Source organism: Odocoileus virginianus, chromosome 31, assembly GCF_023699985.2.
Source record: "Odocoileus virginianus isolate 20LAN1187 ecotype Illinois chromosome 31, Ovbor_1.2, whole genome shotgun sequence".
Lineage (NCBI taxonomy): Eukaryota > Metazoa > Chordata > Mammalia > Artiodactyla > Cervidae > Odocoileus > Odocoileus virginianus.
Window position 1 is genome coordinate 40046869 of NC_069704.1, and position 14554 is coordinate 40061422.

The 14554-nt window shown below is 50.7% G+C and overlaps 1 protein-coding gene across 1 annotated transcript in view; it reads left to right on the forward strand.

Annotated features, from left to right (window-relative positions):
- Nucleotides 1-14554, forward strand: part of LOXL2 (lysyl oxidase like 2) — a 111297-nt gene that overhangs the window by 73244 nt on the left and 23499 nt on the right. The window contains exons 7-8 of the mRNA XM_070459652.1: nucleotides 5065-5216; nucleotides 12875-13042. Of these exons, the coding sequence (XP_070315753.1) occupies nucleotides 5065-5216; nucleotides 12875-13042 (320 nt within the window). The remainder of the gene's footprint in view (nucleotides 1-5064; nucleotides 5217-12874; nucleotides 13043-14554) is intronic.

Sequence of the window (14554 nt, forward strand, 5' to 3'; positions counted from 1 at the left end):
CTGCGATCTTCAAGAACTAATGAAAACCTGCAGCTGATGGTGGGTCCAAAGTCCATAACATTGTTCTGAGAGGTTGGCCATGGCTTCTGTCTCACATCCTTCTGCCCTGGGGCTGTGGTCACAGGGTTCAGGTTGGGGAAAAGCAAGGCCAAGGTGAAGCTGGGGGAGGTATAGTGAGTGGATGGACAGTCCAGAACCCAGGATAAGGGGAAAGCTGGGGTTCATGATGCAGCGGGTCAAACCCAGATCAACAAAAGGAGCTAGGAGCTCACAGACACTGCTGGGCGAGCTCGGCTGGACATCCAGGCTGGTTATTCTTCAGTAACACCTCACACCCTGCTCGACTCACAGCAAAACTGGGTGGTATAGGGAAGAATGTAAGAAATCCTGGCTCTTCCATCTTTGCACTCTGCCCTGGTGTGCCATGAATGTGCAGGCTTCAGGAAAGTGAGTACTGCCCTCCCAGGCGTGGACCCCAGATGTCTAGAGATAGCCACATCAGTTTACATCAGTTAGGCCAGTAGGAGACTAAGCAGTTGCTTAATCTCTAAGCCATGTCCGACTCTTTGTGACCCCATGGACTGCAGCCCACCAGGCTCCTCTGTCCATGGGATTTCCCAGGCAAGAATACTAGAGTGGGTTTCATTTCCTTCTCCAGGGGATCTTCCTGATCCAGGAATCGAACCCGGGTCTCCTGCATTGCAGGCGGATTCTTTACCACTGAGCCACTTGGGAAGCCCCAAGCAGTTGTTAGTTGGAGTCTGAAGTGTTAAGGCTTTTGTGTTAATCTCTGCTCTTCTGTCCAGTCTCAGAATTTAGCAGTCCATACACATTTGTTGAGTACTGTTTGGGCTGGAGCTTGGAACAGAGAATTCATTTCTTCTGCAGACATTTCTAGTAATGGTTTCTGCTCTCCAGGAAGTTACCTCAAGTGGATGAAATAAGAAGTAGCACCAAAGGCATTTTACACTAACAAATAGGTGATGATATATAAGAAATTATCCTGATAATATTAGGAAAACCTCGAATGAACTTTTTGACCAACCCAGTAATTCTTATCATTTATTGAGTCCCTGATAACTTGACACAACTGGTCTCATTCAGTCTTCAAAAGCCCAGTCCTACAAGAGAGACATTGTTATTGCGTTTTACAGATGGGGAAAATGGAGTTCAGAAAGGTCCTGTCACTTCCCACGGAGACGCAGTCTGAATCTACTCTAAGGCTGAAGCTGCAGCTCACTGCCTTGTAAGCGAGAGAGAAAGATGTAAAAAAGTAAATGCTGCAGATGAGAGTGAGGCTGTTCAGGCTGAGCCACAAAGGCGAATGGGCTCAGAGTGCTCCCTGAAGGCAGACCTCTACTTAGATGGGCAGAAAGCGGGAGGTGTTCCAGGAGGGAGGAGGCAGAGGAAGCACCCCTGGACGATGGAAAACATAGGCACTTCAGCTGCTCAGCTCTCTCCCAGAGCAATCTGCTGCTCTTTCCAGCAAAGGACTTCTTCCCCTGACTCTCCTGAAAGAACTTCAGAAGCTCAGCAAAATCATGCTGTGAGTCAGACTGCCTGGTGTGAGTCCTGGTTCCTCTGTTGGGCCGTTGCTTTATCCTTGGTCCCAAGTGGGGTCCACTCTCTTGAGTTGTTGGGGTGATGAAATGAGTTAGTATAAACACTGTACTTATGACAGAATCCAAAACATAGTGAGTGCTCAGTAAATAGTAGTACCATCTACCACCAGCATCACCATAACCACTACCACCACCATCCTCATCACCACCACCATCATTGTCATCACCACCATCCTCATCATTATCATCACCACCATCACCATCACCACTACCACCACCATCCTCATCACCACCACCATCATCATCATCACCACCATCATTGTCATCACCACCATTATCACCACCATCCTCATCACCATCATCACCACCATCACCACTACCACCACCATCCTCATCACCACCACCATCATTATTTATTATCACCACCATCATCATCATTATCATCACCACAACCACCACCATCATCATCACCACCACCGTCATTGTCATCACCACCATTATCACCACCATCCTCATCACCATCATCACCACCACCACCATCATCACTATCACCACTACCATCATCACTATCACCACCAGCACCATCATCATCACCACTGTCTCCTCCATTTCATCACCATCACCACCATTATCACCACCACCATCACCATCATCCTCATAATCATCTAACAAGCCTCTGCTCTAACTGCACATCCAAGTCCTAGGTTGCCTCCTGTTTCTGAGTCCATCTTAATTCATGAGCCATGGCCCTGCTTGCTTCAGAGTCTCTGTTTGGAACCTGTATTTTGCACAGTGTTTCTGCTCTGAGTCCTTGGGTGTTTCTAGCCCTAGTGACTGATGTATTCGTTGGGGTTTTTTTGTCGGGGGAGCTGCACTATGTGCCATTTCCCAATGAGAGATCGAACCCATGCCTCCTGCAGTGGAAGCACAGACTCTCAACCACTGGAACATCAGGCAAGTCCTGACTGATGTGTTTTTATAAATTTTATAAAATTCCAAGGAATTGGAAGCTTCTTCATTTATGAATTTCCAAGGAAATGGAAATTTGGCTCTTACCCATTACAGTGGGTTGCTCCTAGAAGTTAATTTTTGGCCTCAGAGTCTAGATCCTAGGTGTCTCCAGAAACCCAGAGCCAAGGGTCCCTCCATGGGGCTCCAAAGTGTAGAAAGTCACCTCCATCTTTATCATGTACCACATTATGTTACAAGTCTGTCTTAAGTGTCTACATCCCCCAGGCATGAACTGTGAGCTTGTCATGACAGGGACTGTTGTATTCCTTTGTGAGTCCCCAACAGAGGCTGACAGTCAACAGACACTTACTGAAGTCAGGGGTGTCCATTCAGACACTGTTTGCAGCACATCCTATTTGCTAGTCTCTGGTTGGTAATCCCCAAGGAACGTAGATGTAATGCCTGCCCTTGTGGGACCTCAAGCCCAGTGGGGGATCAGACAGACATTGAACAGACAGCCAGCAGAATACAGCGTGAAGTGGAGTGCTCAGTGGAGGTGACCTGGGGGGACCCAGCTTAGATGAGGCTTAGAAAGGTTGTGCCATTGAAGTGACATCAGACCTGAGCCCTGAAGGTTGAGCAGGAGCTGACTGCTGAGAAGGAGGAAGCGGGTCCAGACAGGGGGAGTAGCCAAAGGAGAGACATGTAGTCAAGCTGGGGAGGAGCAAGCATAGCTGGGACGCTTTGTGGAGGCCGGTCCCTGTTTGGACCATTTGGGAACTAATTGTGCCCTGAACTGCAGTGAGATGCTATTACAGGGATTAAGACAGGGGAGTGACATGATTAAACATGCATTAAAAAATCTCTTGGGTTGTGTGTAGGGAATATTTTGGAATAAGCAAGCAGGAGGGAGACTCGAAGCTGTGTCATTTGTCCAAATGGAAGGTGACAGAGTTAGATGAGTGTGGTGGTGGCAGAAATGAAAAGCACTGAGATTTGCGGGGAGTGAATAGGACATGATGATGGATTGCTTGTCTGTGGATAAAAGAGGAAGAGGTGATGCCTCTGGGTTCTGGCCAGAACCAGGAGGATGGAGGTGCTGCTTCCTGAGTTAGGGAGATGCTGTGGAGAAGCAGATTAGGAAAGGTCCTCCTGCTGAAAGCAGAAATAACAAAAGCAAATGACTCTTTCAAGTTCTTCCTGAAGGGGAGGAAAGTGACAGGCCAGAAGGAGGTGTGGGGTCAGGGGAGGGTCGTCATAAAGATGGGAGGTTTTATGGGATCAGATGAGTGCTGAGGGATGGACCCAAACCAGAGGATGATGGTGAAGATCAAGAGAGAGAGGAGATCACGGAGCAGGGCAGATTCCAAGGTGGGGTCAGAGCAGCGCAGAGCTCCCAGAAAGAGCTAGACCTGGGTCCAGCTTGATGGACTAGACAGAGGAGACGTGGTTTTGTGAGGTGAGTCGAGTTGAATGCTGACAAACTGGGAATTCCCTCTCCCCAGCAGTGGGGAATTCCCACTTGCCATCCCAGTGCCTGCACGGAAAGCTTCCCACATGCGCATTAGGGATCCCTGTGGGGTGTCTTCTGTCTGCCCCTGCAGCTCCACGCTCCTCCTTGTCCACGTGGTTCAGGGCCCTGGGAGGCAGGTTTGGATGTGGCCAGCAGGGAACACTGGGGGAGATTGGAGTTGGGGAGGAGCTGGGTCTTTATTCTCCCTGCGGGTCGCTGTGTCCCTTCACTGAGGGTAACGGCTCTTAACAGGTGACCTCCCCACAAGGCTCTTTTGTTCTCCTGGACCAGATAATAACATCCTCCCCTCATCTCTGGTGGCTCAGATGGTTAAGAATCTGCCTGCAATGCGGGAGACCTGGGGTCGATCCCTGATTTGGGAAGATCCCTGGAGAAGGGAGCAGCCACACACTCCAGTATTCTTGCCTGGAGTATTCCATGAACAGAGGAACCTGGTGGGCTACAGTCCACGGGGTCACAAAGAGTCAGACATGATTGAGTGACTGACACTTTTCTTTCCTGCAGGCCTGGGGGTGGTATTAGCCCACACAATGGACTATCCATTGCAATTTTGTGATTTCCTCATGCTTTGTTCATATCTTTATTTTTAAAATTCCTGTCTGTAACTCAGATCATCCATTCTGAGAATGCCATCTCTTTCCTGCAGGGAGTCCGACTACCCTGTGAGAGTTGCCCCTTTAGGATTCATCAATACACAGAGTATACAAGTTGAGAAGGGAACTTAGATGCCCTCTAGACCAGCTTCTCTATTTCAGTGAGAAAACCAACATTCAGAGAGGCTGAGTGAGTTGGTCAAGGTCACATAAATTAGTGACAACCTTTGTTCTTATGGGGGAAGGACTCCCAAGACAACATTTTCTCCAGATAGGAGAGGCCTGGGTCTTTGAGCTATTGTGGGAGGCAGTTGGGAGCATTCTGAGGATGGGAGAGGCATGTTCTTACTGCCTGGGACTTCTTTTCCCATTGTAGAAACTTTTGTGAAAGGTTTCATACTGCATGTTCATTTTCCATTCCTAGGGATAGGACCCATCCACCTCAATGAAATCGAGTGCACGGGGAATGAGAAGTCCATTATAGACTGCAAGTTCAATGCTGAGTCTCAGGGCTGCAATCATGAGGAAGATGCTGCTGTGAGATGTAACATCCCCGCCATGGGCTTCCAGAAAAAGGTGAGGAGCCTGGATGCCCAGAGGGGACTGTTATGTTTTGATCATTGAATCTGCAGAAAGGGTAGACCAGATGGTCTCAGGCTGAAGCTTGCCAACAGGTACTCTGATGATGAGCTTGGAAAGCTGTTGGGCTACACTGCTGTCACCTTCGGTGGCTGTCGCCTGGCTCTGGTGGAGGTGCCAAACGAAAAGACACATGGATAAGCTCCACTGTCCTCAGATGTTGGGGATCCTCTGTGTGCCCCGCCGTACTCTGTGGCCGGACATACAGTGTGATTGCAACGCAGTGCTTCCTTCAAAGGATTCAAGGACTGCAGCACCTGTGGTCCCCTTGGCAACGGCCCTTTCCAAGGACCCAGAGGAACCACAGCTGGTCTGTAAAGCACACAGATGTAAGCACGATGTAGACAGTATTTGGGGACTGAAGACCGTACTTCGGTTTCCAGAGGGAAAGAAAAGGAAACCTTAACAGCGTTATATCTGATACACACCCCTCCCTTCCTGAGACAGGGTCTCTAAAAACCTGCATCATGTACCCCCTTATGGGTGACTTTTCCCACAGGGATAACCAACAGGATTTTGCTAGGAGATTTAGCCCATCCTCCAAAAAGCCCCAGTACATCCTATCTAATGCTCTGTGCTAAACCATGAATTTGGTCACCAGGCTGGCACAATTGGAAGAGCTTCTTGAGGGCTTATTTTTTAAAATAAGCAAATGCAGACATGTTGGGGTACAGGATGACTCTCTAGCCAGGCTCTGGCACCGCTTCTTGACCTTGGCATCATCATGTCAAAGGCACTACTGAACTGGTCAGCCACAGCAGCTTACTGCCCCATGGGGCTAAAAACATGAACTCGACAGCTCTCCGCTGAGCCAAACATTTGCTTGTAAGTGAGCAGGGGTGTGGGCCACAGCCCCACAGCTGCGGGAAAGGCTTGCCATCTCTAATTGCTGAGCAGCATTCCAAAAAAGCCATAATAGAGCTCTAAAAGCTGGCGTGCCAAGAGTCCCGTGCACTGGGGTACCATTCACTTCAGACAGATTGGACTTGGGTGGAATGGGGCTTTCAACCCAAATGAAAGCCCTAGGCCAAAGAAAATGAGGTTTTCCACAAGGGCTTTATGGTGGGTGGAGCTGAACCAGGCTGTGTGCCCAGTCATGCCAGTGGGGGCACCACACTCCTAGCACAAAACACCCTCATCCTTTCAGGGGCCCTTCAGGCTCTAGAAGGTGAGCCCTGTGCTCAAACGTGGGGTATGGGAAAGCTTTATGCCTGAATCTGGCCATTTCTATCCCCTGAGAGGGCTTCCTTCCCCGGTAGTAAAAGATCCACAGTGGTAAAGAATCTGCCTGCCAATGCAGGAGACATAGATTCGATCCCTGGGTAAGAAGATTCCCTGGAGGAAGAAATGGCAACCCACTCCAGTATTCTTGCCTGGAGAATCCCAGGGACAGAGGAGCCTGGCGGGCTGCAGTCCATGGGGTCGCAAAGACTGGGAATTCAGTTCATTCCTGTCATTCACTGGCTGATTCCTTAACTAGTCTCCCAGATTTCCGTTTCCTCCTTGGAAAATAAGGAGGTGAGCGAGGAGACTCCTAGCTTGCCTTCCAACCCCCAGTTCTTTAAGAAATTGGCTTTTTATTGAATGACTAATAAATAAAACTCACAGACATGAAACTGGGAGGTGTCATCCAGCCAGCCACAGCCAAGCTGTGTTTGTTTCATTGCTGGGGAGACATGCCAAGGTGGAGAGGCTCGGGGGGTGGCAGGTGGGTTTCCCAGGTGAGCTAGTCCACACTGGGTCCCCTGGCGGCCTTACTGACCTCCGATTCTCTTCTGAACTGTGGGCCTGGCCCATCTGGGTGGCAGGACCACGCCCACGTGTGGAATGTGAGTTGGAGAATGCCCAATCTTGCTTGCCTGTTAACACCTGGGTCCTGTTACCTCGCTTCCTACCTGCCACCTCCAAAAACAGGTGAGGGACTGGTGAACCGCAACCTTATCAAAACACAGGGCCGCTTCGCCATGCCCCACTGGCTGGAGGTAGGTGTTTTGTTTTCTCTATTCATGCTTCCTGCACGTCACTCCCTTCTTTCAAACCGCATACTGCTGCCACCAAGAAACACAGGAACAGGAAAAAAGAAATGCCTGGGATTGTTTTAAGAAATCTGGAGAAGGATGGACCTCCCCTGGCATCCTTGATGGGTAATGAGGTGGAGAGGGTGTGGGCCAGAGGCTCCTGGCTGACCCTGAGATCTCTTGGGGTTCCATGGATACTGGAACTTCGAGCCAGGCCACTTCTGGAATGGGGTGCCCAGGAGTGGAGCCCTGGGAATGGAGAGCTATGTATTGGGCTGAGTTTGAACTTCATGGCCAGCCTCTCTTGCAACCCCCAGTCTCCTCTAGGAAACGAGAAAAGGCCCCCAAAACATCTTGAGGTGCCTGGATTCTTCCAGGGGCTGTGAAACCCTGCCCCTGTTACGGAGGTTGCTCCAGGCCTGCTCAGCCTTGGCAGCTCGGCCACAGCCTGGAGCTTTAGGAAGTGTCTCAAGGAGACGCCCCAGCTCCCACTGAAGGCCTTATGTTTTCCTTGCCTCAGAGTCAGTGTACAGGCACGTTCTTCAGCCAGAGCCTCTCAGACTCCCGTTGGCTCTAGAACCTAGGACAGGAACACCTGGCCAAGCAACCTGGGCTGCACAGACAGTGGGGGTCAAAGGACAGGGGCCCTCCCAAAGAGAGCCCTAGAGACAGGAGCCTTCATATTGAGACTCAGTATAAGTGAGTCTCATATAAGACTCAAGTCTTCATTTTGAGACTCAAACTTGGGAGCCCGCTGCCCGCTGGTAGCAGGAAAAAATTTGGACTCAGAATTCTTCAGGCTCCCCAATCCGAATTTTTGCAGACTTTAGGGAAACAAAATGAAGTCTGTTTTTTTGGGGGGAGGTGCTAGGAGAGGGGCAGCAGAGGGAGCTAGCTGACCCCAGTGCAATCAATAATGCAGGGCACAGTCCCTAGCAAAATAAAAAATAATAATAAACCCAATTATCCATCAGCACCACCCACTGGCATTCTGAGTGAAGTGAAAGTTGCTCAGCTGTGTCCGATTCTTTGTGACCCCACAGACTGTCCATGGAATTCTCCAGGCCAGAGTACTAGAGTGGGTAGCCTTTCCCTTCTCCAGGGGATCTTCCCAACCCAGGGATCGAGCCCAGGTCTCCTGCATTGCAGGTGGATTCTTTACCACCTAAGCTATCAGGGACATTCTGAACTTCAGTGCTAACCTAGCCCCCAGCAGGGGCCCCTGCCTATGGCTTCCGGTGCCCCAGGGTGCACCTCTATGCAGGCCTGCAGCTCCACCAGCCTTGGTGCTGGGACTCAGAAACCACGCTGAGGGGAAGGGGAGAGGATCTGGACTTCCCAAAGAGAGGGAAGGCTCCAGACTCCCTAAATCAGGATGCAAGCAACCCGAGATGGTTTCCACAAGGCACAAAATTAAGTGCTTTAGTGATTCATGGAGAAGGGAATGGCAACCCACTCCAGTATTCTTGCCTGGAGAATTCCATGGACAGAGGAGCCTGGCAGGCTATAGTTCATGGGGTCACAAACAGTCAGACACAACTGAGTGATTAACACTTTAGTGATTAAAGCTTTAGTATCCTAAGCCTCAGGACCCAGCCTGACTCCAATGGACAATACATACAAACCAGTTCTGTTCCCAGAGTGGGTTTGTAAGTTCAATTTGTTTGTAAGTCCAACAAAGTTAGCCTGGGTACCCAGGCTAGTGCAATTGGCTATTTATTAGTACTGTAGTGTAATTGGTTTATGATACTTTTCACACAAATAATACATAAAAAACAAACAAAAAAGAAAACATTTTTACTCTTGTACAGTACCTTGAAAATACAGTAGTACAGTACGGCAGCTGGCATGCACGGGCACATTCGCATCCTTGAAAATCTGCAACTTGAAGGGGATTTACTTCCTATGTAGGGGATTTACTATAAAGGCCTCAAAACATGGGGCCTAAGCTTCAGGACCCCAACCTCCCAGCAGGAGGAGTTCTCTATCCTGACTGTAAGGCACCAATTTGGTCCTCTGTTCTGGCTCAGTGATTCCTACTTTGAGACAAAAGCACCCTTGAAGAAGCGGGCTTAGGTGGATAGTTTGGAGGTGGTCTAGTATGGTAGTGAAGAGATGCTTAATCCATCTGAGACTCCCCTCATTTGTGAAATGGGGATAACAGGGTACCACTGCCTCCTAGGGATGCTGTGAGGACCGAATGTCCATAAAGGGCTTACATAGGGTGGGGGACATGGTAAGCGCTCTGAGAGTTTGCCTGTGAATTTCCCAGCACTCCTCCTGTCTCGTGCGTGCCTGCTAAATCAGTTCAGTCCTGTCTGACTCTTTGCAACCTCATAGCTCTAACCTGCCAGGCTCCTCTGTCAATGGGATTCTCCAGGCAAGAATACTGGAGGGGTTGCCATTCTTTCCCCCAAAGGATCTTCCCAACCCAGGGATCAAACCCGCGTCTCCTGAGTCTCCTGCATTGCAGGCGGATACTTTACCACTGAGCCACCTGGGAAGCCCGCTCCTGTCACATCATAAAAGCCAAATAAATACTGGATGAATAAATGGATCTGGTGAATTACACACAATTCATTTCTGAGGAGATGCCAACATTGCTGGCAGAGTTCAGTAAGCACATAAAGGATGAAATACAGGTATTCAATAGATCGCAAATGAGCAGAGGGGATGGCTTGAAGATACTTGGAGACATCCCAGTGGGTTGAAGGTACACCTCCCCAAGGGCTGCTGGCCTTCCTGTGGATGTTGGAGCTGGCTGGCTTGCCTCCCATTGAGGCTCAGGCCTTTCTAGGACTTTCTGCATGGCTCTGCCTGTTTATTTGTTTTTACATAGATCCAGCTTCCCTGGTGGTTCAGCAATAAAGAATCTGCCTGCCAATGCAGAAGATGCAGGTTTAATCCCTGGGTTGGGAAGATCTCTTGGAGAAGGAAATGGCAACCCACTCTGGTTTTCTTGCCTGGGAAATCCCATGCACAAAGGAGCCTGGTGGGCTACAGTCCATGGGGTCACAAGAGTGGCAAAACAACAACAGCAAAGATATGTTAGTCACAGGTGATGTGCAATCCATAGCCAATGTCCAGCGACTGGACTGGGGTTTCCTCCAGCCCAGAGGCACTCAGGAAGACAAATGTCAGTCTTCTGAGGGCCAGCCCTCTTCCTACCTGCTCTGACCTCTTCTAGGTCCTCTGAAGAAAGGTTGCTTTCTGCTGGGACTCCCACCCTAATGACGATCATTGCTGTGATGATGTCTGAGGTTTGTCTGCACTCCCTGAGTGCCAGGTCCTGTTTGAGCATTTTACAGGAACCATATATGCCATTTATGCATCGGCTCAGCCCTGGTAGATAGATCTAAGGTCAGGACTGCCCTCGGCTTGTCTGTTTGCCGGCTGACCACCATGACCCTCCCAGCCCCCAAGTCCAGAAGAATTAAGACCTATGACTTAAGGGCTGTGCTGTTGCTAAGGACTGGCAAACAAACAGCTGAAGATTCCTGGAGTATTAAGTCTTATCTCAAAGGGATGAATTGTTAGAACCATACAGGGAAGCAGGATAAGGTATTTGGATTAAGGACTGCATTTTCAGAGTCCCTCCCCCAAATTCCAGTCCTTAATCCAAATACCTTATCCTGCTTCCCTTTATGGGCTTGGGCTCATGTGTTGGTCCATATGCTTTCGTTCTGTAAGCCTGGTGTTGTATTCATCCATTCCAAAAGGAGCTGTGGTGCATACTTAACATCTGAGAGGTGCTGTCTTGGTTATTGATCCCCTAGTGAACCCACCAACACAGCTCTGCTCTTTGGCTCTTATATATCATCAGAGAGGCAGCCGTTAATTTGTAAAATTATAAATTAGCTTAATTATAATTGTCAAGAATGCTAAGAAGGAGATGTCGAGAGAGACTGTAAGTGGGCACTGACCCCCATTGGAGAGAGGTGCCACATTGGCTATAGAATTGGGAAGATGAGTGGGACCAGCCAAAAGCAAAGGGGCCTCTGTATGTAACAGACTTCAGTGTGAAATGAGAGTTTCTGTGTAACTTGGTCAGGAGAGTTAGGTCGCCATGGAAACTGAAAGGAGGCCGTGTGCCTGGAGGTAGGAGAACAGGGAGCAGAGAGACATGTGATGAGGGTGAGGAGGGAAGTAGTGAAGCAAACCACGGATGTGTTCTAGGGGAGGAACGTGATCGGGTGTTTTTCAGAAGTGACTCTGGCTTCTGCAGGGAGAACAGGTCAGTGAAGGCAAGAGGAGAGGCAGGGGGAGGGGGGTGAGGAGGGCTGTTTCAGGCGAGAGGCGATGGTGCCTGGGAAGAGGGGTAAGATGGAGCTGGAGGGACGAGTGTGAGTGGGAGGGACTTGGGAGATAAAATCCATGGAGGGAGATTCTGATGGGATGTAGGGCATCAGTTCCCAACCTTTTTGACACCAGGGACCACTTTCATGGAAGACAGTTTTTCCATCAACCAGGATGGGTTGGTGGGGGAGGGATGGTTTCTGGATGAATCAAGTGCATTACCTCTATTGTGCACTTTATTTCATTATTATTACCTTGTGATATATAATGAAGTAATTATACACCTCACCATAATGCAGAATCAGTGGGAGCCCTAAACTTGTTTTCCTGCAACCAGACGGTCCATCTGGGGGTGACGGGAGAGCAATGGGGAGCAAATATAGATGTGAAGCTTCGCTGCTGTCCCGCTGCTCATCTCCTGCTGTGCAGTCCAGTTCCTAACAGGCAGGGGTGGAGGGGGTTGGTTGGGAGCCCCTGATGTAAGGGATAAGAATGAGGGCGATGTTGACACTTGCTCCTAGATTTCTGGCTTGTGTAACAGAATAGATTCAGGATCAGCAAACTGTTGCTTGCAGTACAAATCCATCCCTCTGCCTGTATTTGTAAATATGGCTTCTTGGGCACACAGCTGTGTACACATTGTGGTCCCTGCATTCACCCGGGGAGGTGGCAGTGCCTTTCATTGAAATAGAGAATGAGGGGGAGGTCGAGCACAGGCTTAGGGGTAGAGAGAAAAAGAGGACCAGTTAGATTTGGGGTCTCCGAGGTGCCAGGTGGGACTGTCAAGTAAGAGTTCTTCTAGAAAGGACAGCAGGGGGTGTTATGGGAGGAGATGCAATCAGGAGCTGGAACCCAGGTACAGGAGAGGGTGTGGGGAGGAGGAAATGGTCCCAGAAAGAGTTGGGGCATTCTACCATTTTAAGGCTCCTTATTGCACCTTTCCAAGTATCTGATCTGAGACCCACCCCCCTGGTGGGCCCATGGGCAGCAGAAGCAGATTCTACTGTGAGGTCAGTGGGTCTATAGTGGGTCAGTGGGTCTCCCCAGCTGCATTGGCCTCTAGGGTCCTAGGATGGCTGCGGGAGGGCAGGGGAGGGGCACCTAATGCAGAAGACCCTGCTGGGCACGATGCCTGGCACACAGTAGGTGCTCAGTGATGCCAGGGTTCTGTGTCGCAGGAGGACCCCCTGCCTTGGGGAGATTGAGACTGAAGGCAGTACCATAGTGGGGCATCAACCTGCCTTCCCCTCCCAGTGACCATGCCTTCCTTTCCCTCTACAGCTGCGCTTGAACGGGGGCCGAAACCCCTACGAGGGCCGAGTGGAGGTGCTGGTGGAGAGGAACGGGTCCCTCGTGTGGGGCATGGTGTGCGGCGAGAACTGGGGCATTGTGGAGGCCATGGTCGTCTGCCGGCAGCTAGGCCTGGGGTTTGCCAGCAATGCCTTCCAGGTGAGAAGCCCCCACCCCCACCCTGCCGGGCAGGGCCTTGAACCCTGCATCCAGTCCAATCCTACCCATCTCTCGTCAGCCCCCACCTTCTGTGACTCTACCTACCTCAAGAGGAGGTAGAGAGCCATGGACTTGGAGGAAAAACCTCATCCTGTCCTCCATTGCTCTGCCCCCTGCAGCCCCAAGTCCTTGCGTGGGTCACGCGCTCTCTGCACTCTGGTTTCGGGTCTCAGCTCTGTGCACTGGGCTTGGCCATGTCAGGGGCTCATTCTGGGGTGTCCCGACCTGCCTTTTGCAGGGGGAAGCCACTCAGTCCTATGGGGGCGCATGTGGAGACCACCCAACCCAACACCCCAGACGCCTTAGCTCGGTGGTCCTCAGCCTTTCTGGCATCAAAGAATGGTTTTGTGGAAGACAGCTTTTCCACAGACAGGGACGGGGCAGGGTGGATGCTTCAGGCAGTAATGTGAGCGATGGAGAGCAATGGGGAGAGGCAGATGAAGCTTCGCTTACTCACCCATCACTCACCTCCTGCTGAGTGGCCCAGTTCCTAAGAGGTCTCGGACCAGTACCAGGGGGCTGGGGACCCCTGTCTTAGCTTGCTCCCTTGCCAGCCCCTCTTCCCACAACATGCTTCCTCGCTCTGTCCACATCCATGCATCCTCTCCTTGGTTGGCTGGCAGGTCCCCAAGCCTTGTTTCAGGACCCTTTCAGAGCCGCTGCACACTCCTCCTGCTGCCAGCTCAGGAGGGACTCAGCCAAGGGCAGCTAGGCTCCCACTCCATCCGAAAGGAACAGAAGAAAGATAAGTGGTGCTTTGGATTAAAAAATCATTGCCCTCTGGACCCCATCCTCGGATGGAACATTGTTGGAAAGAGGCCAGGGGCAAGAGGACTGGGAGCCAGGAGGCCAGAGGTCACTTCCCAGTTGGACCCCCACCAGCTGGCTCCATAATGACCTGCCACCTTTCCCAGCCTCTGTGAACATGGAATAAATAGTCCCAGGCTCTCAGTATCCAGGCTATAAACACCTTTCTTAAGGTTCTCCCAGAATAGGAAAATGTCCGGAGCACCCCCATCTCACTTTGCTAACCCGACTTCAGCCCGGGTGCCCTGGGTGGCTGCTTGAGGAAGGGGTTTCTTAGTAGCGAACATGGGAGAACTCAGCCAGGCAGGCTTGTGGCAACTCCCCAGACCATCCAGAAGGAAGGGGCAGGCCTCTGGTACCCAGGGCCCTCTGGAAGCCTGACTTTGCACAGCCACGTCATGTTTCTGCTGATCCTGCTTATGACCAGCCAAGGCACTCGCTGGTTCTCCATGGAGTGTAGGAGAACAGCGCTCATTGCAACAGAGTGGCCATCTAGCTATTTTTGTTCCCTTTCAGCTCTTTCCTAAGACACCTGATTCTCACAATGGAGGCTGTGAGATGGGCCTACCCTTGACCTCAGTGTCCTGATTGCAAGCCTTATCCCTTCCCAAGGCCCCAGTTTTCTCTCTAGAGGATGAGGGGTGT